This window comes from Sphaeramia orbicularis, chromosome 3 (genome assembly GCF_902148855.1).
Source record: "Sphaeramia orbicularis chromosome 3, fSphaOr1.1, whole genome shotgun sequence".
Classification (NCBI taxonomy): Eukaryota; Metazoa; Chordata; class Actinopteri; order Kurtiformes; family Apogonidae; genus Sphaeramia; species Sphaeramia orbicularis.
In genome coordinates, this window is record NC_043959.1 from 38,701,236 (window position 1) to 38,720,943 (window position 19,708).

Sequence of the window (19,708 nt, forward strand, 5' to 3'; positions counted from 1 at the left end):
CTGTACCTGCGGTGGGTGGCCCGTTATAAAGCTCAAATCCCTGGTTGCCGCAACTCGATCGACCCCGTTCATTCTTCACAGACCTGGGAAATCAAACAGAATGGAATCAAAGCTCAAGGAAAAGATTCACAGCTGCTGTGTTAATCAAGACTAGGGCTGGACGATATGGAAAAAAATCATTTTTTTCATATCAGACGATATCAATATCACTATAAAAATCATATCACTATTTTTGTGAAGCTTAAATTTTCCGTTATTCATAAGTTAGATGTGAGGACATCAGAAGGTTATTTTTGATTTAAATATGATTTATTTTCTGTCACAGGTTGAACATGACAGATGTGCTGGTGAACAATATACAGCTGTTTCAGATCAATAAAACCGGTACATATATTTAAAACTGAACTAAAAGTCTGACCATCAGGCAAAAGATTTCAAGTTTTAAAAGAGAACACAAAACAGACATTGTCACGAAACAATGCCGGGGATATATACATGGGGGTGCGTTCCGTAACTGCAATAACTATCGTAACTGGCATAAACCAAAAATGAAACTTAACACGCTTTGACCATCTGACTCCTGGCTTCTATGCTGTACCCTACTTTTCAGTAACCCGGTTGCCTGAGTTCTTGGTCAAATTTTCTCCCGGGGGAACACTCATTATCTCCTGCTGCAGCCCAAACATTAGTGTGTGTGCTGCGGCTGCTCTTACGCCTGTGCTGTTTGTGTCAGGCTAACTTGACATGGCTCTAGCGTGATTGGTTCGATGCGGCGATACTTAATTATGATTGGCTGTTCTTAAGTCTGTCAAAACATGGAGGAATGAATTCTATCTAAATTGTATCAACCATGTCTCATATTTCTATCGAGGAAAAGTTATTTCGCGATGTATATCGTTATTATTTTATCGCCCAGCCCTAATCAAGACTATACCATTCTAAAATCTATGACTTTCACATAACAGGTGAAAGTCTTATATTTTTATCATTCATATGCAGATCCGTATCAGGTTTAGCAAAAATGTATGTGAAAGCATCTGTCTGTTCAGTGGTGTCTGTCAAATGCTCATCAATGTAAAAAAGACTGGCACTCAGCAGAGATTCACCTCATTAATAACCAAATTGACCGAGATGATAATATCTGAATAGGATTTTGCTAAGACTGACTTAGCAGTTGGAGCAGGTAGTGCAAATCCTTGAAGCCTTGCTATTTGCTGCCCATTGTTTTCCTGAGGTGTAAAGTCAATCACATTTAATCCTTCACCAGTGCCCAAGAGATCCCTTCGATCAAATCCTCATATTCACACTGCTCCTGCAAGCACTTCACTGCAGCACATTCTCTGTGGCTCAGTAGATGTGGGTGGATTGCAGCCAACCATAAAGACACATAAGTGTGTTTTTACTTGACATATTAGATGTTTTAGACTGGCAATAAAAGCACAGTTATGCAGTCATTTTCTACTTTCTTGGAAATGCAGTCAATTTTACTGGTTGGCAGTGGTGGAAAAAAGAAGACAGTGGTGAGAGTGGACTGGCTGAGGATGGCCTGATAGCTTGGGTAGTTCTTTATGCAGCAGGATACAGCTGCCAGGTTGGTTGCAGTTAATGATTTTGATTTAATCCAGAGCTCTCTGTCTGCCCATGCATTGCCATGATAATATGCCCGGAGGGCTCCTCTCATACTAAGTGGAACAAGAGCCTCCCTGGATTTATTGCAAGAAATATATTCCTCTCCCTCCCATAGGATTAATCTCACTAGTTCATGAACCAGAGAGAAGGACAAAAAACAAAGACTGGATCTGTCACTTGTTTCGAAGCTTTCCCTCACTGCCTCTCATATTTAGCTTGCATTTGCAGGCCTTTATTCATCTGGTTTTACAATTTTTAGTTAAATTTTTATGACTGTCAGTTTTCATTTCTTTTCTGATTACAGAAACAATTATTTTAGAGTACAGCTGTTTGTTTTGCTTCGTTGTCTCTACACATCTTCTCAGTCACATTAAACAGATGGTTGTGGTTATGTTGCTGCTGCTACATATAATAGGAATCAGTTTGACTATGTCACAATTGGTAGAAGTTGATTGAATTTCCAAAAGCAAAACTGTGTGGATGTTATTTGTGTTTTTCCTTTTCTTTTAGCTAATTGATCATATATGTTCATAAACCCGAATGAAATTTCTTTAGCGTTTTTTTCTCTCCTTGAAGCTTTTAGTGGTGAATTGAAAGGCCATGAAGGCGAGACACAAAAAGCAAAAGAGAGGAAGTGCAGCATCTGGGCAGGAAATCAGGCATCCGGGGAGGGGGAGGCCCGAGGTACATCAAGGGAGGGTGTGGTACCTGACCTCTGACCCTCAACAAAGGGTAGAGGTCAACACGAAGATAGACTGCAGCTGTGTTGAAACTTGCAACCCAATGTCATGCCAGTTGGTGTAATTTGCCTAGACAGATTTGTCCCCACCCAGTTTACTAAGCGTGCCTCAACAGGAGCTGACAGAAAGAAAAGAAGGGAGGACAGAAGGAAACAAGGAAGGAAAGGGAGGGAGGCTGCAAGGAAGACAGTGGGAGAAGTGAGTGAAAGGAGAGGGAAACAGCAGAAGCTCTATATCTGCACACTCCAAGGTCTCATTCTTTGGGGCAAGGAGGAAGTCTCAATCCGCCACAGGAGTTTATCGAAGGCAGTGCGCCTGCAATTAAAGGGTTCTTCCCACAAGATTTACTCATAACAGCAGTAATACTCTCCCCCTCCTCTCCCTTTCTTATTTTAACCTTTTTGGCAGCTTGCCTTTACTTCTTTCACTTTTTCTGGAGCTATTTGTTCTTCTGCTGGGGGGTAGGACTTAATCATGCCAGAATCTCGTAATGCTTAGTCTTTAACCACTAGATCAAAGGCTGATAGTTTGCCTAATGCAGGATTGCGCAGAGATGCGGGACCTGGCAGCCTCACCTCACCTCACCTCACCTCACTCCACTTCCACCACCAGTGGGTAGCTCCAATTGGCTCAACGCATTGCTCATTTTTCCGCAAGAGCTCCCTCGGGCTAAGAGGCAATTATGCAGTAGTGTGGCATAATATTTCATTCTCTTCACATTGCATTACTCTATGGTGGTGCTGGCTGCTAACAGCTTCATGTGGCCCAGGAGGAAGGGTGCAGGCTGCTAACAACTTCATATGAGTAGAGGGAGATTGGAGGAGGGAGGAGTAGGAGGTGGGGGAAAGGGGAGTGGAGGAGGAGAGTTCTCAAGGGCATGATGCTTCATTAGAAGGCAGGTCTGTTTCACCTCCTTATAAGCAGAACTAAAGGGCGTACAGGCAGCTGAGTTTATAGGTCAAATTGAGTTACATAAAATGGTAAAACAACATGAAAATATGTCCTGAATACTATAACTGCGCTGTTTTGTGCTTCTCAAACATGACGAGTTTCACAGCAATAGGCAGCGTTAATACAGCTGCATGAGTCCTGTCCCACACACCAATTATAGAGGAGTGGCAGACGATTATATCCAAGCAATCTACTTTTTTTATTTTTACAAAGTATAATACTCAGTGCTCAGTAACTGTCCTTATGTTACTGACTTAAGAACAAAATTCGGAGCACTTTGTGATGCTATAAAGAACCAAGCTGCTAAATCTCAATAGTAATACAAATGAAAATGCATCATTGGCTGTCCCTCATGACTGGTTGCTGTTGGTTTAAGAAGCACTTTAGATTTTAAGTGCACAAAGGGTGCAAGGTGAAAAATGAAATTGACGCTTTCTCATCACCTTTTTTTTCTGACAGACTGGCCTCATGCAGCCTGGGGCAAGGCTGTTCAGAGGTGTTGTGTGATTTCATTGTGCTCAGGGAGGTTAACTGTTCTGTGCATTTGCAGGTGCTCAGCCTTCAGCCCCCACTCTCAACTTCACCATTTATTTCGACTCTCTCTGCTCTTGAACTTCCCTCTTCTGTCATCACTTCAACAAAATGTCACAGTCATTCACTGCAAGGAAGAGGCCCCTGCCGTGCCACTCACATCCAATCAACAGCCACAATCCTGCCTCTTAACTTTTATTAAGTGCAGATTTAAACCTATGATAAATCCTAGGTGCTGTAGATTTTTATGGGCATCTGAAAAGCATTTTTCATCAGTTTTTTTTATTTTTCAGTTTTGTTTTTCATTTCACTGTAATTTTTGCTTGTTTTTACAAGTTCATGAGTAGTTACAGGTTTGCTTTGTTTGTATTTATTCATTTATTTTTGAAGCATAGACAATTTTTACTTTAAGTTTATTCTTTCTGTGTTTATCCTGTATATGTATGCATTTTTATTCTATTTCTCATACCCTGATTAAAGTACTGATTTTATAGAAAAACAAATAGGATAAAGGAATGCATGTCATTAAATAAAGATTAGTGAAACCTTTCCATATAGTCTCATATAACACAACATGGAAATGAAGCGGATTTTTCCTTCAGCTTTAGGGTTCATGTGGCACTGTTAAATGTAGTTTTTATTTAGTTTGTGCTTAAACATTTTTCACTGCTAGTTTTAGTTTTTACTCCTTGGCCAACTTCGGGTCGAAGGGTATTGTAATCATTTTGTTGTACATGTCTGTGTCCATTCAACAATGTAACCGCATGAAGAATGCATTGAGATATCTGCACCAAATTTATACTGTGGATACATCTTGGCATGGAGCAAAAGCCTATTGAAAATATGTGACCTTGACCTACTTTTTCAATGTCAAATGGTGACATGTCCTTTCAACGATGTAATCGCACTATCTGTAGAATGCATGGAGATTTCCACACCAAATTTACACAAAGACAATCTAATGTACATTATAGGGCAGTCATTTTCAACACAATCTTACTTTGGCCGAGGGGTATTAAAAGTGCACACCTCGTTATGTGTGTTGATGTTGCCTATTATTTGGAATTTCATATTACTCTAATGGTACATATCACAATACAGGGATTGATCTGGAAACCTACATTTAGGCATATTTTTAGTGTCACCCAATATATACAGTATCACCTGACCTGTTTATATCTACCTGTACAACAACATAAATTCAATATGGTGGAGTAAGTAGTTGCAGCGCCCTGTGGCTCTCCTTTCTAAATAAGTGATAGAGCATAATATGAAATTTTAGACACATCACCCAACTCTAATACTGATCTAAAATTACAAATTGTCATTATGACATGCTAACAGTGGGTTTGCTATGCTAAACATTTTACATCAGTTTATTAACAACCAATTGTTTATTTTTGTGTTGACAGAGATTCGTTCCGGTGGACGAGGGCCAAAAGAGGGCCCTGTAAGGCAGCTGCCTCTGTATGACACGCCGTATGAGCCAGCGGAGAACGGCGGAGACTCTGACCCTGAGCGTTCGCGATGCCCCAGAGAAAGCCGACTGCCCCAGGATGATGAGCGACCCCCTGAGGAGTACGACCAGCCCTGGGAGTGGAAGAAAGAGAGGATTTCCAAAGCCTTTGCAGGTATTAAAGCCAGTTTAGAGAGATTAAGTAGCTACAAACTAGCCACAAAAAAGTGTAAAAGAACGGTTTACAAGATATATGGCTCTGACAGAAGTTTCTAAAGTGTTTGTTAGTCAGCTCATTACTGCATTCCTTTTGTTGAAAATATTTTAAGGCTTAGGCAGGTTGTAAAATAATTTTAGAATCATGCAAATTCGCAAGCTTTGGCAAGAACTGTTCAGCTTTACCTGTTCTCAGCTTCACTTGCATATCCTAAACTTTCATGTGAAAAGCTCAAAAAAACTGTTAATCAGGTGATGTAAACTAATCTTGTTCAAAGTCGACTGTATTTCAGAAATGCCTGCTATATTTTCAAGCTTTTAACATATCTGAAACCTTCTCTTTCTCCCCTAACTAACTCATAAGATGTTTTTTCCAGCTCTAACCAATGTGATTATGGCTTCTGTCAGGTTCAGAGGGTTCTGTTATCGCTGCTTTAAACTCTCCTCTAACCCTTCACTTTTTTTCTCCTCTGTTAAAGCACCCCCTAAGTTGATTTGCAGGTGTCCAGTCTTCTGTTCTGATCCAGCTGCTGCCTACTTAAACTAAGACAATACCTTTGCTACCCAGGGGGTGTTGTACAGGTGCATGTAGTTGCAGGTAGTCATTGTGGTCTGAGCGCTTTAGCATGGCTAACACAGCCATAACATCAAACAGGGCTGTTCCAGGAACAAACATAGCTTTGGAATATCAATGTGCACCCAAAAAACTGCTTAGCCATTCATTGAAGAAATGAAAATCAGCAACTATTGATTCTATTTTTCATCGCCCCTTTTTCTCTTTATACATTTTTTTCTTTTTTGTTTTATCCTTGAACAGCTCTGCTTTGTTATGACTGCATTAGCTACGAGGGCTCTGTAAGTGCCACTGGATCAGGTCCCCACAGAAGAAAGGACTGCACTTCTAAATCCCTCACAGGTACCATTGCAGACGGGGCTGGGGAGTGTCTCTTGTCTGTCTGTACATTGTATATTCATATTAGAGCTTAGACATTGACAGCTGAACCCTACTGAATACACTGGATCTGCCTGTGTGGGGTTTATTTGTCTTGTAAATCTCCAACACCCTGGTTCAGAATACTTCAGTTCACATTACAAGTCTGTTTTTAGGGCATTTTGGAATGTTTTTAACACTACAGATTAACCCACAACCTGCTTTCTGATCATATAAACCCTTAATACATATTAAAATTTGCAGGCAGCGCAAGAGGGTTTTATCTACCTCAAATGTAGGTCACCTTAGTTTGAACTTTTCTTTGTTAAAATAACATTATCTGGATGATGCTGATCCTGATATTTAGTGATATCTAACTGCTTGAAGTCGACTAAAAATGGCACAGGAACTGTAGATAAAGTGTCATAAGTTCAGCCTTCATGTCTGCATGCTGAAGAGGGTTTTCAAGTTTAAATAAGTCTCATCCACCTCAAAAATAGCTGTGTAAAAGAGGACAGAATAAGTGAGACTGAGAAACTGTATTTTGAGCTGTGTATGAGAGCTTCACATCAGTCCAAACTTGACTAATGGTTAAGTCATTCTTACTTTAGTGCCCAAAGTATAAATTCACATTAAAATTTTTCTCCGCTGCTTTTTTGCATAAAAAAGTTCACAGATAGAGCCAGATTTTTACTGAGGATTTTCCCTCTTAACATTGATATTCTAAATGTGACAACATTTTTATAGTCATGCTTTAAAAAATACTTAGGTGTAAGTAAGGTATCTGTTTTCATTAGTACAGAAAAGCTGAGGCTATATATTTGTTTGGAAAACTGGTGTTGAGAAGTTATATCACATCATCATCATATATCATCATCGTCATCATCATCATCAATCACAATGAAAGTGTTTATATCCCAGAGATTGGTTTATAATGTAAATCTAATCACACAGAGGGACAGACAGAAGGAAAATAATGCAGCTGCACATTTTCATCCTTATGATTTGATCATTTTGTGCTCAATCTTCTGTTTTTTTTTTTTTTTTTTTTTTAGAAGAAGAAGAATCTATATTCATCAGTGGCTCTTTTACATGCTTTTAACCTATCTGTAGCTGAACATGCAGGAACACACCACACACTGCAGACAAGGACCTTTGGGCTGCCGTGTTAGGTGCTTAGGGAGCAAATGCAAAAAATGTTTCTCACTTTTTCTATTATTATTTTCTCTATTTAATCTATCTTTTAATTCCCCTTCTATTTAATTTGGACACACATATGTCTTTGATTGGCATTTCAATAAAGCCAAATTAATTACAAATGGAGAAAGTGATATCTGTGATCATTACATTAAATGAGGCTATTGACATAATTGGGACAGAAAAATTTAATGTGGGAAACAAACCGATACCATTGTAATTATGTAAATTGAGTTTTGATATGTAACACTAATACAGCAAACAGAAAAGCTAGGTACTAAATCCTGAAGCTGCTCTTTTTATAATGAATAATCAAAGAATACATTTTAGAAGAGCACGGCAGTAACCATGGTGATTTCCCTCTGATACGAGAGCTCCTCAAACACTGAAATAAAACTAATTCTGTGTCTTAAATAGTAATTGCACCGTCTCCAATACAATGCACCTGCGGACATCCTAAAAATCTAAATGTACTTCTCTAATTTACATTCTACTTTGGTCTGTTGATCTGGATGTCTGTAATTTTTGGCAAAAAAAATCCACTTTTGAGATACATCATAGTGATTACCCAGTGAGCCAAACTGTAGCAGCAGTAGAATAGAGAAAGCCAATATACTGACTATACTGGACATTAACCATCCTTATGTGACACCCCATGATGGTATGGTCATGGATTTCATTTATGGGAATGAGTAAAATAAGCTTCAGAGAATATATTCAGGTGTTGAAAGCACCATTATGGACCTACTTGCTTGCTTAAGCAGTATCACATCATCAAGCAAATTTATGTTTTCCCTATGTGTACATCATTTTTTTGTTAATTTATTTCAATGCTTCCTGTTTACTTGTGTGTATTGAAGACACTGAGGTCCTCGTAGGAGTCACGCTGCTCTGCCTCTGCAGTGATTAGTTAAATAAGGGATGCTGCATTCTTAATCACTTTGCCTCTCTCCCTCATTATTTTTCTGTCAAGCAGCACTCAGAAGTTTGTTTAGGGCTCTATTTACTAACACATCCTTCTTTCAACTCCCCCTTTACAGACAGCATCCGTCTTTTGATGATGATTAATTTAATTTCCAGTGGATGTCAAAGTGCTGGGTGGGAATTTGTGAGATGCGTCCTTAAGTTGTCTGTCAGAAACTGAGAGAGGAAAGCCAAAGTCCAATAAGCACTTTGATTTATTGCATGTCTTTATTCTCTGTTCTGTTTGGTTGAGACAGAAATAATTCCCCACCATTTTGGAAAACAGAAATAAAGGAAGAAAGATGAGACAGGCTTCTCTAGGACAAGCCTTGTCAACACAGGCTTGTAGCTTTTGCAGGTGTCAGTATAGCCTGGCCTTGGATCCAGACATCAAGAGGCTTAGAGAAAGTTTCCCACCTTTCAAGGTTTGAGCTCTTGTGCTCTCTTTTTGGGATCCATACCTGAGGCTCTGATCTTTGCAACCAGCTTTCCTCCACTGCCAAAAAAGAAACACTGCGTCAGTTTTTAAGTCCACTTGTGAACCACTTCTGTAGGACTGCAGACAATCCCATAAACCCACTGCACCACTTATTACCCTCTCATGCTTTCTGGCAAAGCTTTAGGCAGATTTTACCAGGTTACTGAGCTCTTTTCTTAGAAATTCACATCCTGACCAGCGACATGGAATTATCAGGCTCACACAAGTATACTTTGAGGAATACTTGGCACACTGGGGCTGGCAGACTTCACAGCTGTTTCACAATAGTACTGACAAAAGGCTGATCCTCCAAGTTTTTAATACCATGAAACTTTAAATTCTTTGGTATCACATGTCTCATAGAAGCAAATACTTAATGGTTTTTTGAGGGTTATGAAATTTTACACCAGAGCCAAAGGGTCAAGGACTTACTGTAACTTGGAGCTTGGAGGCACCTGGAGATGTTTGTTCAAGTAGTTGTGTAATGTAGGATCTTCTTGGATTTCATAGCTGATGAAGTATTTCATTTTATTTCTCATTTACCTTTCTTTAGTTTAGTCCAACGTATCAACATTGTCCAAGGATACTTTATGAACATATTAGAAGTAACTGATACATTTTTCATGGAAGTGTTGCCACAATAGTCATAAAAAAACTGTCGATGGCTCTGGCTTTAACGTTACTTTTTAAATAAAACCAGTAATTTGAATGCAACACCATGAACTGCAGGAAGTAGAAACATGCATTATTCTCTTTGTTTTGACATTTCACACACAACAAAATTGATTTGAGTACTTGTGAAAATAATCAACAGAATAAATGATATTGAAAATAATTAACTGCACTTTGAATTCCTGTTATCTAGTTGTCTATTCTTCAGCTTTCCATATGTAAACTCCACAAAAAAGAAGAAAAAAAACTCAATCACAAAAAATTTTAAATTAGAATTTTCCACTTATCAGATCAAAGTAAAGAGTTAATACAGAAAATGAAATGAAAGATTGCCAGTTCTTAATAAAGCAAACATTTCTTTGTCTTAATGCATATTAAATTTTTTTCCAGGCTTAAAAAGTACATCACATCTTTTATCTTAATAAAATCTATCTGTATAACTTTCACTTTTAATTACTTATTTGTGTGTGACTCAGGTGTAAGCATCATAGCAAATATTCATTTGATTTTGAGCCAACTGGTTAAAGTTGACATTTGGAGTTGGAGTTCGCCACACTAGGTCAAAAAATGCCATCTACAGATTTCAACACTTAATTGGAGAGAAATGTTAGTAGGTCATGAATTCAGGTAGATATAAGCACTTCCTGCAAGCAGCAAAGCCTGCTTTTAATCTCAGTAAACTATATACAGCTCTATGTGATTTTGGTATCTAGAGAGCAATTTTCCTTGGTTATGTGTCTGTAGTTGCTGAAGCACTGTATGGCTATGTAATATCAATGACTAATGATGCTATTCACCGTTCAGATTTCAGAGTCACTTCCCTGCACATATCAAAACTGTAACAGTTTATATTCACACAATTATGTGGGAAATGAAAGCGTCTGCAAACAAAATATTAGCTGATAATGAAAAAAAGATACACAACCTCATGAGACTGAGGAGTGGGTGTAGAAAACTGGAATTAAATAAGTACAGAGTTCTGCCTACACCCTCCCACCATGGTGTAACATGGAAAGGCAATCTGCATAAAAGACAATTTGTCTTCATTAATGATAGGGTAAGGAGAACAGACTAATGCGCCATGCTACAGCCCTTTTTCCTCAGCTGTCCGTATCACTGCCTGTGTGCTCTCTCCTCACAAGACTTGGTCTGGTGTTATTATTCACTGTTGGGCTATCTCTGACAGGTATGCAATGGAATGTAAATTCCCTGCCTTGTTAGGGTGCTGGGAGGCTGTGTACTTGTGGTTTGGTTAATCACTCATCCTCTGTGTCCCTCCCCATCCGCAACCCCAACCCTGTTGTTTTTTTTCTACAACGAACACACATGCACACACACACACACACACACACACACACACACACACACTCCTCACAACCTCTTTCCTGCCTGCCTCCCTCCTGGCTGCTGAGTAGGTGATTGATGAGACTTGAGGTGAAGAGTGAGGAAGATGCATTAGAATTTGGCCATATGAAGAAGCCTGGGTTCAAGAGCAAGAGAGAGTGTGCTCGCATGTCCGTCGGTATGAGCCCGTAAACTTTGACTATACATGTGGCACGTTCACTCTCACTCCCATCAGAAATCTGAGCCCGGTCACACCAGGAATTGGATTGAGAGTCATTGTTACTTAATCTCCTTGCCCTCTGTTACCTGCTAGTAAGTCCTTTCACTTGGCTCCTGGCCAGCAGGGTTCCATGCATTTAACACAGAAGATAAGAGAAGGCACTGTCGACTGCTCCCTCAGGTCTTGGGGAGCTTTATGGTTTTTTAATGAATCTTCATGGGCTTAACGACCCAGAAATCTGAGGCTCAAGTCTAATGTCCTAAAATAAATAATTGATTCAGTTACAGTCTTGCATTGGTTATTTGTACCGTTGTTAAGCTCCAGCTGTTTTGTGGCAGCTATGGTTCTGTTTCTCTCTTTCTGGCTGATCTGGTTTCCCCAGTGTCTGTCACTCGTCGTCCTGGCCTCTGCCGCAACACTTGGCCGATAACCTTCCTGACAGCCCTCTTTCATGAGCCTCAAATGTGTCCTGCTGTCTTTTACTGAGCACTGCCACGGGCCTTATCTTCACTCACACACATTGGCCACACACAACAGCACAGTAAACCTCCATCACAAAGTATAGAAGCATCAGCAGCTCCCCTGGAAGCTCCTGCTGGCCGGCCGTCACTCCCTTCTCTTTCTTGATAGAAGAGCGCACAGAAGGCTTTGCTGTCATCTCATCTCCATCACCATTTTCAGTGTCTTTCAAATCAGGTCTGTGCTTTGAAAGAGAGCTGGACTGTATAATGTGATGGATACAATATGCAGAGAAATACGGGGTGGCATTTCACTTCCCCTGGCGCATTACATTATCGTTATCTGTAATGATTTGGGTGCTGATTGCAAAAACATGTCTTCAGAAGAGGCTTGTGTTGTGTTCTGAGCCCGTTTGCTCATAATGTGAGGCATAAACATCACAATCTTCCTGTTTGTTTTGAATATGCAATTAGCCAACCAAATTAAGCAGAACTAAATTAAATGGCGTTGGTGGAAACAAGCATAGTTGGTGATTTATGGTGCAGCACTGTTTACAGTGATGAAGTGCCATGAGCTAATGAAAAGCCTGGGTAAACAAATACCTGGCTTTAAAAATAGATCAGCTCCTGGAAGCACAAAGAGAAGGCAAACACAGATAACAAAAGGCCTGTTGTCCGTCGTTCAAGTACTGTGTTTCATTTGATGAAGAGCGCTGTCAACATAGTGGTGAAACAAATAATTAATCAGCTGTGGTGGGTACCTTACTCATACTTACTGAATGCCCACTGCCAGACCGCTGCACCAATAGAGTGTCCAAAGTGGTCCTATACTTCCAACATCTCTCATGAGTGTCAGATAAAGCTGAGAGGTTTTCTTTTTCACATTTAAAGTCTATATCACCACTTAGGTGCACTTGATTTGAGTGGCAGAGGCTTTGTCAATTCAGAATCAATAAACTCCTCTCTTCCTATGTCAGCAGGAAGTGTTGTGTGCTAATATGGACTCAGGATTATGCAAATAAGAGATGGAATATTGATCTAAATGCAGCCTGTCTGCATGACAGGATGAAGTCATTGTCAGACAAACAGTATTTACATATTCCTTCAGAAACAGTATAATGCCTCGTATTACACTGCACATTTGTGTGCATCTTTGTAGAAAATAAAACACACATTCACACATACTTACAATGATATTAATCTAGAAGTTACATACAGTAAGTATTATTATTGCTTTTGTCTTTGTAGCTCTCCACAAAGTTTGCTTAAAGTGTAAATCCATAATACGTAACCAATTGGCAGAACAGAAAAGACATGCTGGGAATACAGTGAGTGTGATTTACCTCCTCAGTACTACTTTTGTTCTCGTCAACACCTATTGTCTACAGAGATTTAAATGTGTCACCCATAGAGATGATAATCAGTTGAAATCTAAATCAACCAGCCTCTGTGTACAGGTTTATTCGTCACCATATGTACCATACCATATGTATATGTCATACATACACAGTGTGGTAGAGGGTGAATATGTAAATATGCCTGTGATGAGTCCATAGGGCTGCTGTGTAAATCACTTTTAGTGTATATGCAAGTACAGGGATGTTTCCATCACTTTCTTGAATATTAATTTGTCACTGAATGTGTCATCAGAAACTGTTACAAGGCATAAAGATGCATTCATGCAGTAACATGATTATTCAAGACCATCTAGGGATTCATGATGTTTTTGAACAAGCTAAAAATGAGGTAGATTCTAGTCTCTGGTGGTCTGAGGAAAAAAACAAAACACCTGGCTATTGTATCAGTTTACCTTAATTTTCACAGTACTAAAAGCCATTATTCAGCTGTGCAACCAAGCAAATCTGAGCCACGCTCGCCCAAATCATATGCACGTCCTCAGAGTGATGCTGCAGAGTGCAGGCAGCCTTCTGCTCCCCAAACAATTACACGCTAATCTGCAATGTGAAATGAGTATTAGGCTTTTAATCTCATAGGAAGAGAGTCCCCTACTTCACCCCAAAGTAGAGGAAGTTACATTATCTTTCAGAGTTTCTGACCTTCTGTCTCCATTCCCTACCCTCCAGCCCCCCGTTCAACCGCTCTACACCTCTCCCATCAGGAGAGAAGGCAAGCAGCTCCGTCTTCCAGGCACCTTTCACTAGATTAGCCCCCTGAAACCCCAGGCCCAGCGATTTAATTGCTTGTTGGATTGAATATTCTCAAGTTTCCCCCTTCATCTTGCTTGCAGATATTGCTTCTCATTAGCATGTCCTGTACCACCCCTCTGCAATTCCTTGCTGGGAGGAAGACAGACGTGCCCATAAAATTATGCTCATCCTCATATATAGCAGCAAATAACAGACATTGACGTACGAATGGTTATGAATAAAGCCTTGTGCTTTTCATCACAGACAGCTAAAGTAGCACTTAGTCAACTCTCTTGAAATGAGTGAAATTGTTCTGAATAAATGCAAAATGCCACAACTAATTGCAGTTGCTTATTTAAGTAGAACTCTTTTTTTTGACATAATCCATTATCTTGCACTCCTCACAAGCCTTTTAACATGTGTGTGGTTAATTAATTTACAGTAATCAATCTGCTACAACTTTTGACATGTCCCAAAGTTGCCTTCTGTTATATGTCTGCTGCCAGCTGTACATCTGCCAGTACATGTATATTTTCCTTTTATCTTCCTTTCACTTCATCCTGAGTCAGCTAAGGTCATCATTGCCTTATAGGACTGATTTGACTGGAGGGTTAACCACCACTTCTTCAAAGCATTTTTTTTTTTTTTTTTTGTTATTATTAAAGCTCATAAAGCTAACAAATAAACCAGTGTGTTAGGATTTTGTTTTCATTTTTTTAGTTTAAATTTTAATATCTATGTATTATGTATCATTATAATTATTTCAATGTTTTCCTCTTGTTTTATACATTAATTGGCCCCTAAGTGGCTCTTGCAAGTGTTGCATTACTCAAAGAGAACATAAATTAATATCCAAAGCTAATATTGCTGGTTTATGCTTCTTTGTTAGCTTTGACCTATAATCCCAGCTTTATCTGAAATGATGAAAAATCATTCCCACATACTGTTCCATTCATTAATATCCTCAGCAATTTAATTAACAGGTGGCTCTTTCTCAGTGACAGATGTGCTCGTGCAAAAGTGCTCGATTTAGCCTGGTAATACCCCAGCTGAACATGAGGCATACATTATTTACAGGGCAAAGCCTGGGGAGTGTCCACTGCCTGGATGGATTGTACATTCTCGTGAAGCATATTGTCCACATTGCTGTTTATCTTAATAAAGAGGCCTGCACTTTTTTTTTTTTCCAAACTCAGCAGGGAGAACAACAGCAGAGTATATGCTGATGTTTTGTATCAGTTACTATCTAGCTGAGCTCAGGCCAACTGCTCTTTTATAGTCTGCTGCCCTTTTAAACCATATCAATATATCACTGGTCCTACTTTCAGAGCCCTGATATACAGCAGTGTGCACGACGTCCTATAAAAGTAGGGGTTCTGAACTTTGCATTTCTAGTGCATCTTTAAAGTGCAGCCATGTCTATGTGGATTCAGAGGATAACTTGGACAAGGCAAATGGAGACAGGAAGCTCAAAGTTTTAGGTAGGGTTGGGGTTTAATAGCATTTTATCAAATCCGAGCTTTAAATCTTGAGTATTAAATCTACTTTATACAATATTTTCATCTCATTTTTTAATGAAAGTCTTTGAGCTTTTCATATTATAAAAGGAATCAAATGCAGCCGGATTTAAAGATTTCAGACCCCAACCCTACTTTCAATAGAATTTAACCTTATTTCCTTTTCAGTCCTGTTGTGTTCCTTCCTTTTCTAGTCCACAGCTGCTGATTTTTGGGATGACAGTATAAACTAGCTCTTTGCAGCAAATCTGGCATCATGTGCTCTTGTCGATTTTCACTGATCTCCCCCTCTTTTTTCTCCTCCCGTTTCCTATCATTTCCTCTCTTCACCTTTTCACTTCCTTTGTCGTTTCCCATCTATGCCTCTCGTTGCTGTCCTGTTCTTCCCTCCATCACTCCTCTGGTGACTTGGGCGACACTTGCAGTAGAGATTAAAGTGATCAAGGACCTACCGTGGCCCCCTCCTGTTGGGCAACTCAACACCAGCCCTCCCCCAGTGGAGGAGCTGGAGTCTCCTTCCCAGACAGCTCAGCCCTCGCCTGGACAGGCAACGTGTGACCAGCACCACCATGGTGGGTGTTGGTGTTCGCATTGTCCAGCATATTACCCATCCATGACTCCCCTGTCTGTCCATATGTCCATCCATTCATGTGTCCATCCATCTATCCGTTGATCCAAACTATTCATTCATTCATTCACTCATTCATTCAACCATTTATCTATCTATAGTACCTGTCTGTCTATCTATATATATGTCTGATCCAACCTTGTGTCTACTTGTCATCAGTAACTGTTTCAACATCAGGGAATGGCCGTCTAATGAATCAACATTAACACTAACTGCCATATGTCACTAATGTATTTATTTTTTGTCCAAGACATGCAGTATCTTAACCAGAGATAAAAAAAAAAAAAATTCCTTAAGAAGGAATCGTTTTAACATATTATCGACATACCAAATGTACCAAATCTATTATAAGGACTGATTGTGTGAGGAAGCAAATGTTTCCTCACATGTCAACAGTAACTACACTTCCTGAAAGACTTCTTTTAAAAGTGCTTTGACTTTCAGTGTAAACTAAATAATGACTGCACTTGCCGTCTGGATTACATGTGGCAGAAAATCACTAACTCTTGTGCAGGTATTAGAGCTGACGGCTCATTAGTTTTAATTGTGCTGAACTGCTTTCTGCATGCGTAATTGCCATTCCCTCTGACCCTCATTTCCTCTTGTCAACATATTCATAACTGCCCCAGATGTCCCCCTGGCCCATGTGCTCTACAAGTAGCTCATGTAAATTGAAAAATCAAACAAATTTTCTGAGGTGATGTCAGAATCCTGTCAGTCTCTTCACCTCACATTTAGCCATATTTGCTATCATATTGAACACCAATCCAAGTAATTCTTCTCTTTTCAACAAAGAGAGCCATTGCTTGGTTTTTGAAGCTCTTCCACAGACTCACACTATGTAACTGTTGTAATTACTCGGGGAAAAGAAAGACATGTAGCAGAACTAATGCCAGGAATGGGATTTCCCCTGGTAGAGTGGGAAGACTTAGAGTGAGGCCATGTAAGAGGACACCGCTGTGTGCTGTAGGCGAGGACAGGGCAAGGAGTTGATTTATGTCCATAAATCCATGGGAAAGGTTCTGGTTCCCTCTGTGATGTGAGTAGGTTTAAGATTGGCGTCCAGCTGTAAAGTGATCCCCCCTATGTCTGAGCCTGCATGGCCCCACTCTACATCTTTGGGGTCATAGGTCACTGTGGCAGACACAGGAGGGGCTGATGGCCTTTATGACCCCTGTGAATACAGTTACAACGCACTCTTTTGACCTCAGCATGCAGGCAGGCCCTCAGTCACACACCATAATCATAAGATACACACAGCGTTGCAAAAGATAATGGCCTGTAAATGTTGTGGTTTACTCAAACACAGGCCAGGAAAAGACAGTTCCAAATCTTTTTCACTTCAAATGAATCTGCCATAATGTATTTGTTTTATCAAAATTTTAGTGTGGTTTGACAAGATGTTCTGGCTATACAACATGTGGTATTGCATATGCATTGCAAACTTTGTATCTTGAATATACTGCATAACTCTGCTTTTGTTTTAGAGATAAATTAATTATTCATAGTTTGAAGCAAATGCTCTCACCTTCTACTTTTCGAGAGGATTAAAAAAACATGCAATTAAAATATACTAATTTTACTGAGCTAACGGTTTAGAGGGTAATTCCTTTTTCTTGGAAATCCTGATTAAACTTTAATTATGGGATTTGTATGAATGCAAAAAGCATATTTCTTTCTGTTAGAATCATCACAGATTAATATCTTGAACCAGATACAAGGCTGTAAAACTATATTATTAAAAACTTTTTTAAAAAAACCCAAAACAAAACCCATCATTCCTTATGGAGATAATTAATACCAATATAAAGGTGAGTGGTTATAAAGCTGTTATTTCCAGAGGTGTCATACTATGCTGAGCACTAATTTCAATGTGCTGTGCATGCTAATGAAATGCAGACCTGTTAATAATTTTGCACGTTGTGGCTCAAAATCTTAATTTTCACCTTACAATAGTGCAGTTGATGACACACTTCGCCCCTTGGACATTGTTATCACTTTGAAAGGAAGGACCATTAATAAATGAGAATTAATTAGCCAGCTTAATTACAGAAATTTGCGCAGGAGTGTGTGAAGAGATGGAAGAGAAGTGGGTTGATTATTGTCCTCAGTGATGTGCCTCTATGTGAATACATTGTTGGTATTTTTTCTGCTTAAATGAAGGGGAAATGAGGATCCATACATCATTTATGTTTTACATTTTGTTTTTACTACAGAGTTTTGTGATTTTATATGGCCTCTGTAAGCTTCTCTTTTAAGTTGTGTGGCATTTATTTATTTATTTTTTTCTATCACATTGTGCTACTCTGTGCTGTACTACATTGTGATATGGTACAGTGTGATTACAGAAATGCTATTTTGACTGTTTTGTTTATCTGTGTTCAAGCCAATCAGCTTCCTCTCACGTAATCTCTCCTCTGTGCCTTTTTATTTTTATAAAGTGCTCTAAAGAAAGCTGTGTGTCTAAAGGGGGCAGGTCCTTCAGCCATCAGTCACCATCTGACTGACAGTTCAATCTGATACACACATTCCATTTGCTGCGCTTTACAAGCAACAATACTGATAACACGCACAGATGCCCTGCACATTTCCGTACATGTCCTCGAGTGTGTGTAGGCATGTATATATGTGCGTGTGTGCGTGTGTGTGTTTACTAGCATATATGTGTGCTCTCCTGTCTTTCTTAAAGCCTCTCAGTGCTTTTGTTATACCGGGGACGCCAATCCACTTGTCAATCTCCTGTCGGCCATGTCTGTTACTGTGTTCTCCAGAGAATGAAAAAGGAATTAGTTTAGCTGTCCCCGTTGACATTCATCTCAAAAACACTATTTCACTTGCTAGTTTTGATGAGATGACTGACAATCATAGCAAAACTAATCAAAATATACACATGTTCATTCACATATCAATTGTATAGGTTCTGTTGTCAGCTCTCTCTTCAGGGTAATACTGATTTTAGAACTATGCAATCTGCGTCTACAAAATCTTGAGCTCTGACAACAAAGGTTGATGGGGTGAACTCCACTGAGAATAGCTATTCAGTCCTTCATAGACGGTGGAAGGAAAAAAAAAGAGTTTAATCAGGGTTAAATAAAGCACTGATTATGTTGAATCTGGGAAAGAAGAATTACTGTGGGCACTGGAAACATAGAGGTAATGTGAGGATCTGAGGTCAGCTGAGCTGCTCGTTGGGTTATATAGATGAACTAAGAGATGGGTGTTTGGGAAACCTAAGATAGCAATATTCTTCCGTATTCCACAATAACAAATACCTTTGTCATCCTTGTATATTTTGATCTGAGGTAAGCTAGAAAAAAAATCAATTTTTAAGTACAACTTCGATCACATTTGTATTTGAACACAATGTAGAGTTTTAAAGTGTTATTGCAAGGATAGACATTACTGTGACTAATAGCCCTACATTTGGACTTTGAGAAAAAAAACCTGAGATAACAGATCAAAGCTGTTACAGCTCAGTCTCGGTTATTTTCTTCCACTAGATGAGCAGACATTCCTCCACAGTCCATTTTCCACTATCTTTTCTGTCCTTGACATGCACGAAAAAAAGGGAAACACAGAAGGTTAGAGCAATGGCTGCATTGTTTGTACTGAAAGGATCAGAGAAGGAGA

General features: G+C 39.4%; 1 protein-coding gene across 4 annotated transcripts in view; it reads left to right on the forward strand.

The window, feature by feature from the left end:
* Positions 1-19,708, forward strand: part of shf (Src homology 2 domain containing F) — a 93,689-nt gene that overhangs the window by 60,252 nt on the left and 13,729 nt on the right. Inside the window, exons 3-5 of one of the 4 annotated variants that reach the window (XM_030129506.1) lie at positions 5,264-5,482; positions 6,341-6,439; positions 15,876-16,022. In XM_030129506.1, coding sequence (XP_029985366.1) covers positions 5,264-5,482; positions 6,341-6,439; positions 15,876-16,022 — 465 coding nt within the window. The remainder of the gene's footprint in view (positions 1-5,263; positions 5,483-6,340; positions 6,440-15,875; positions 16,023-19,708) is intronic. The other 3 variants (XM_030129515.1, XM_030129523.1, XM_030129527.1) reach the window with 3 other exon arrangements.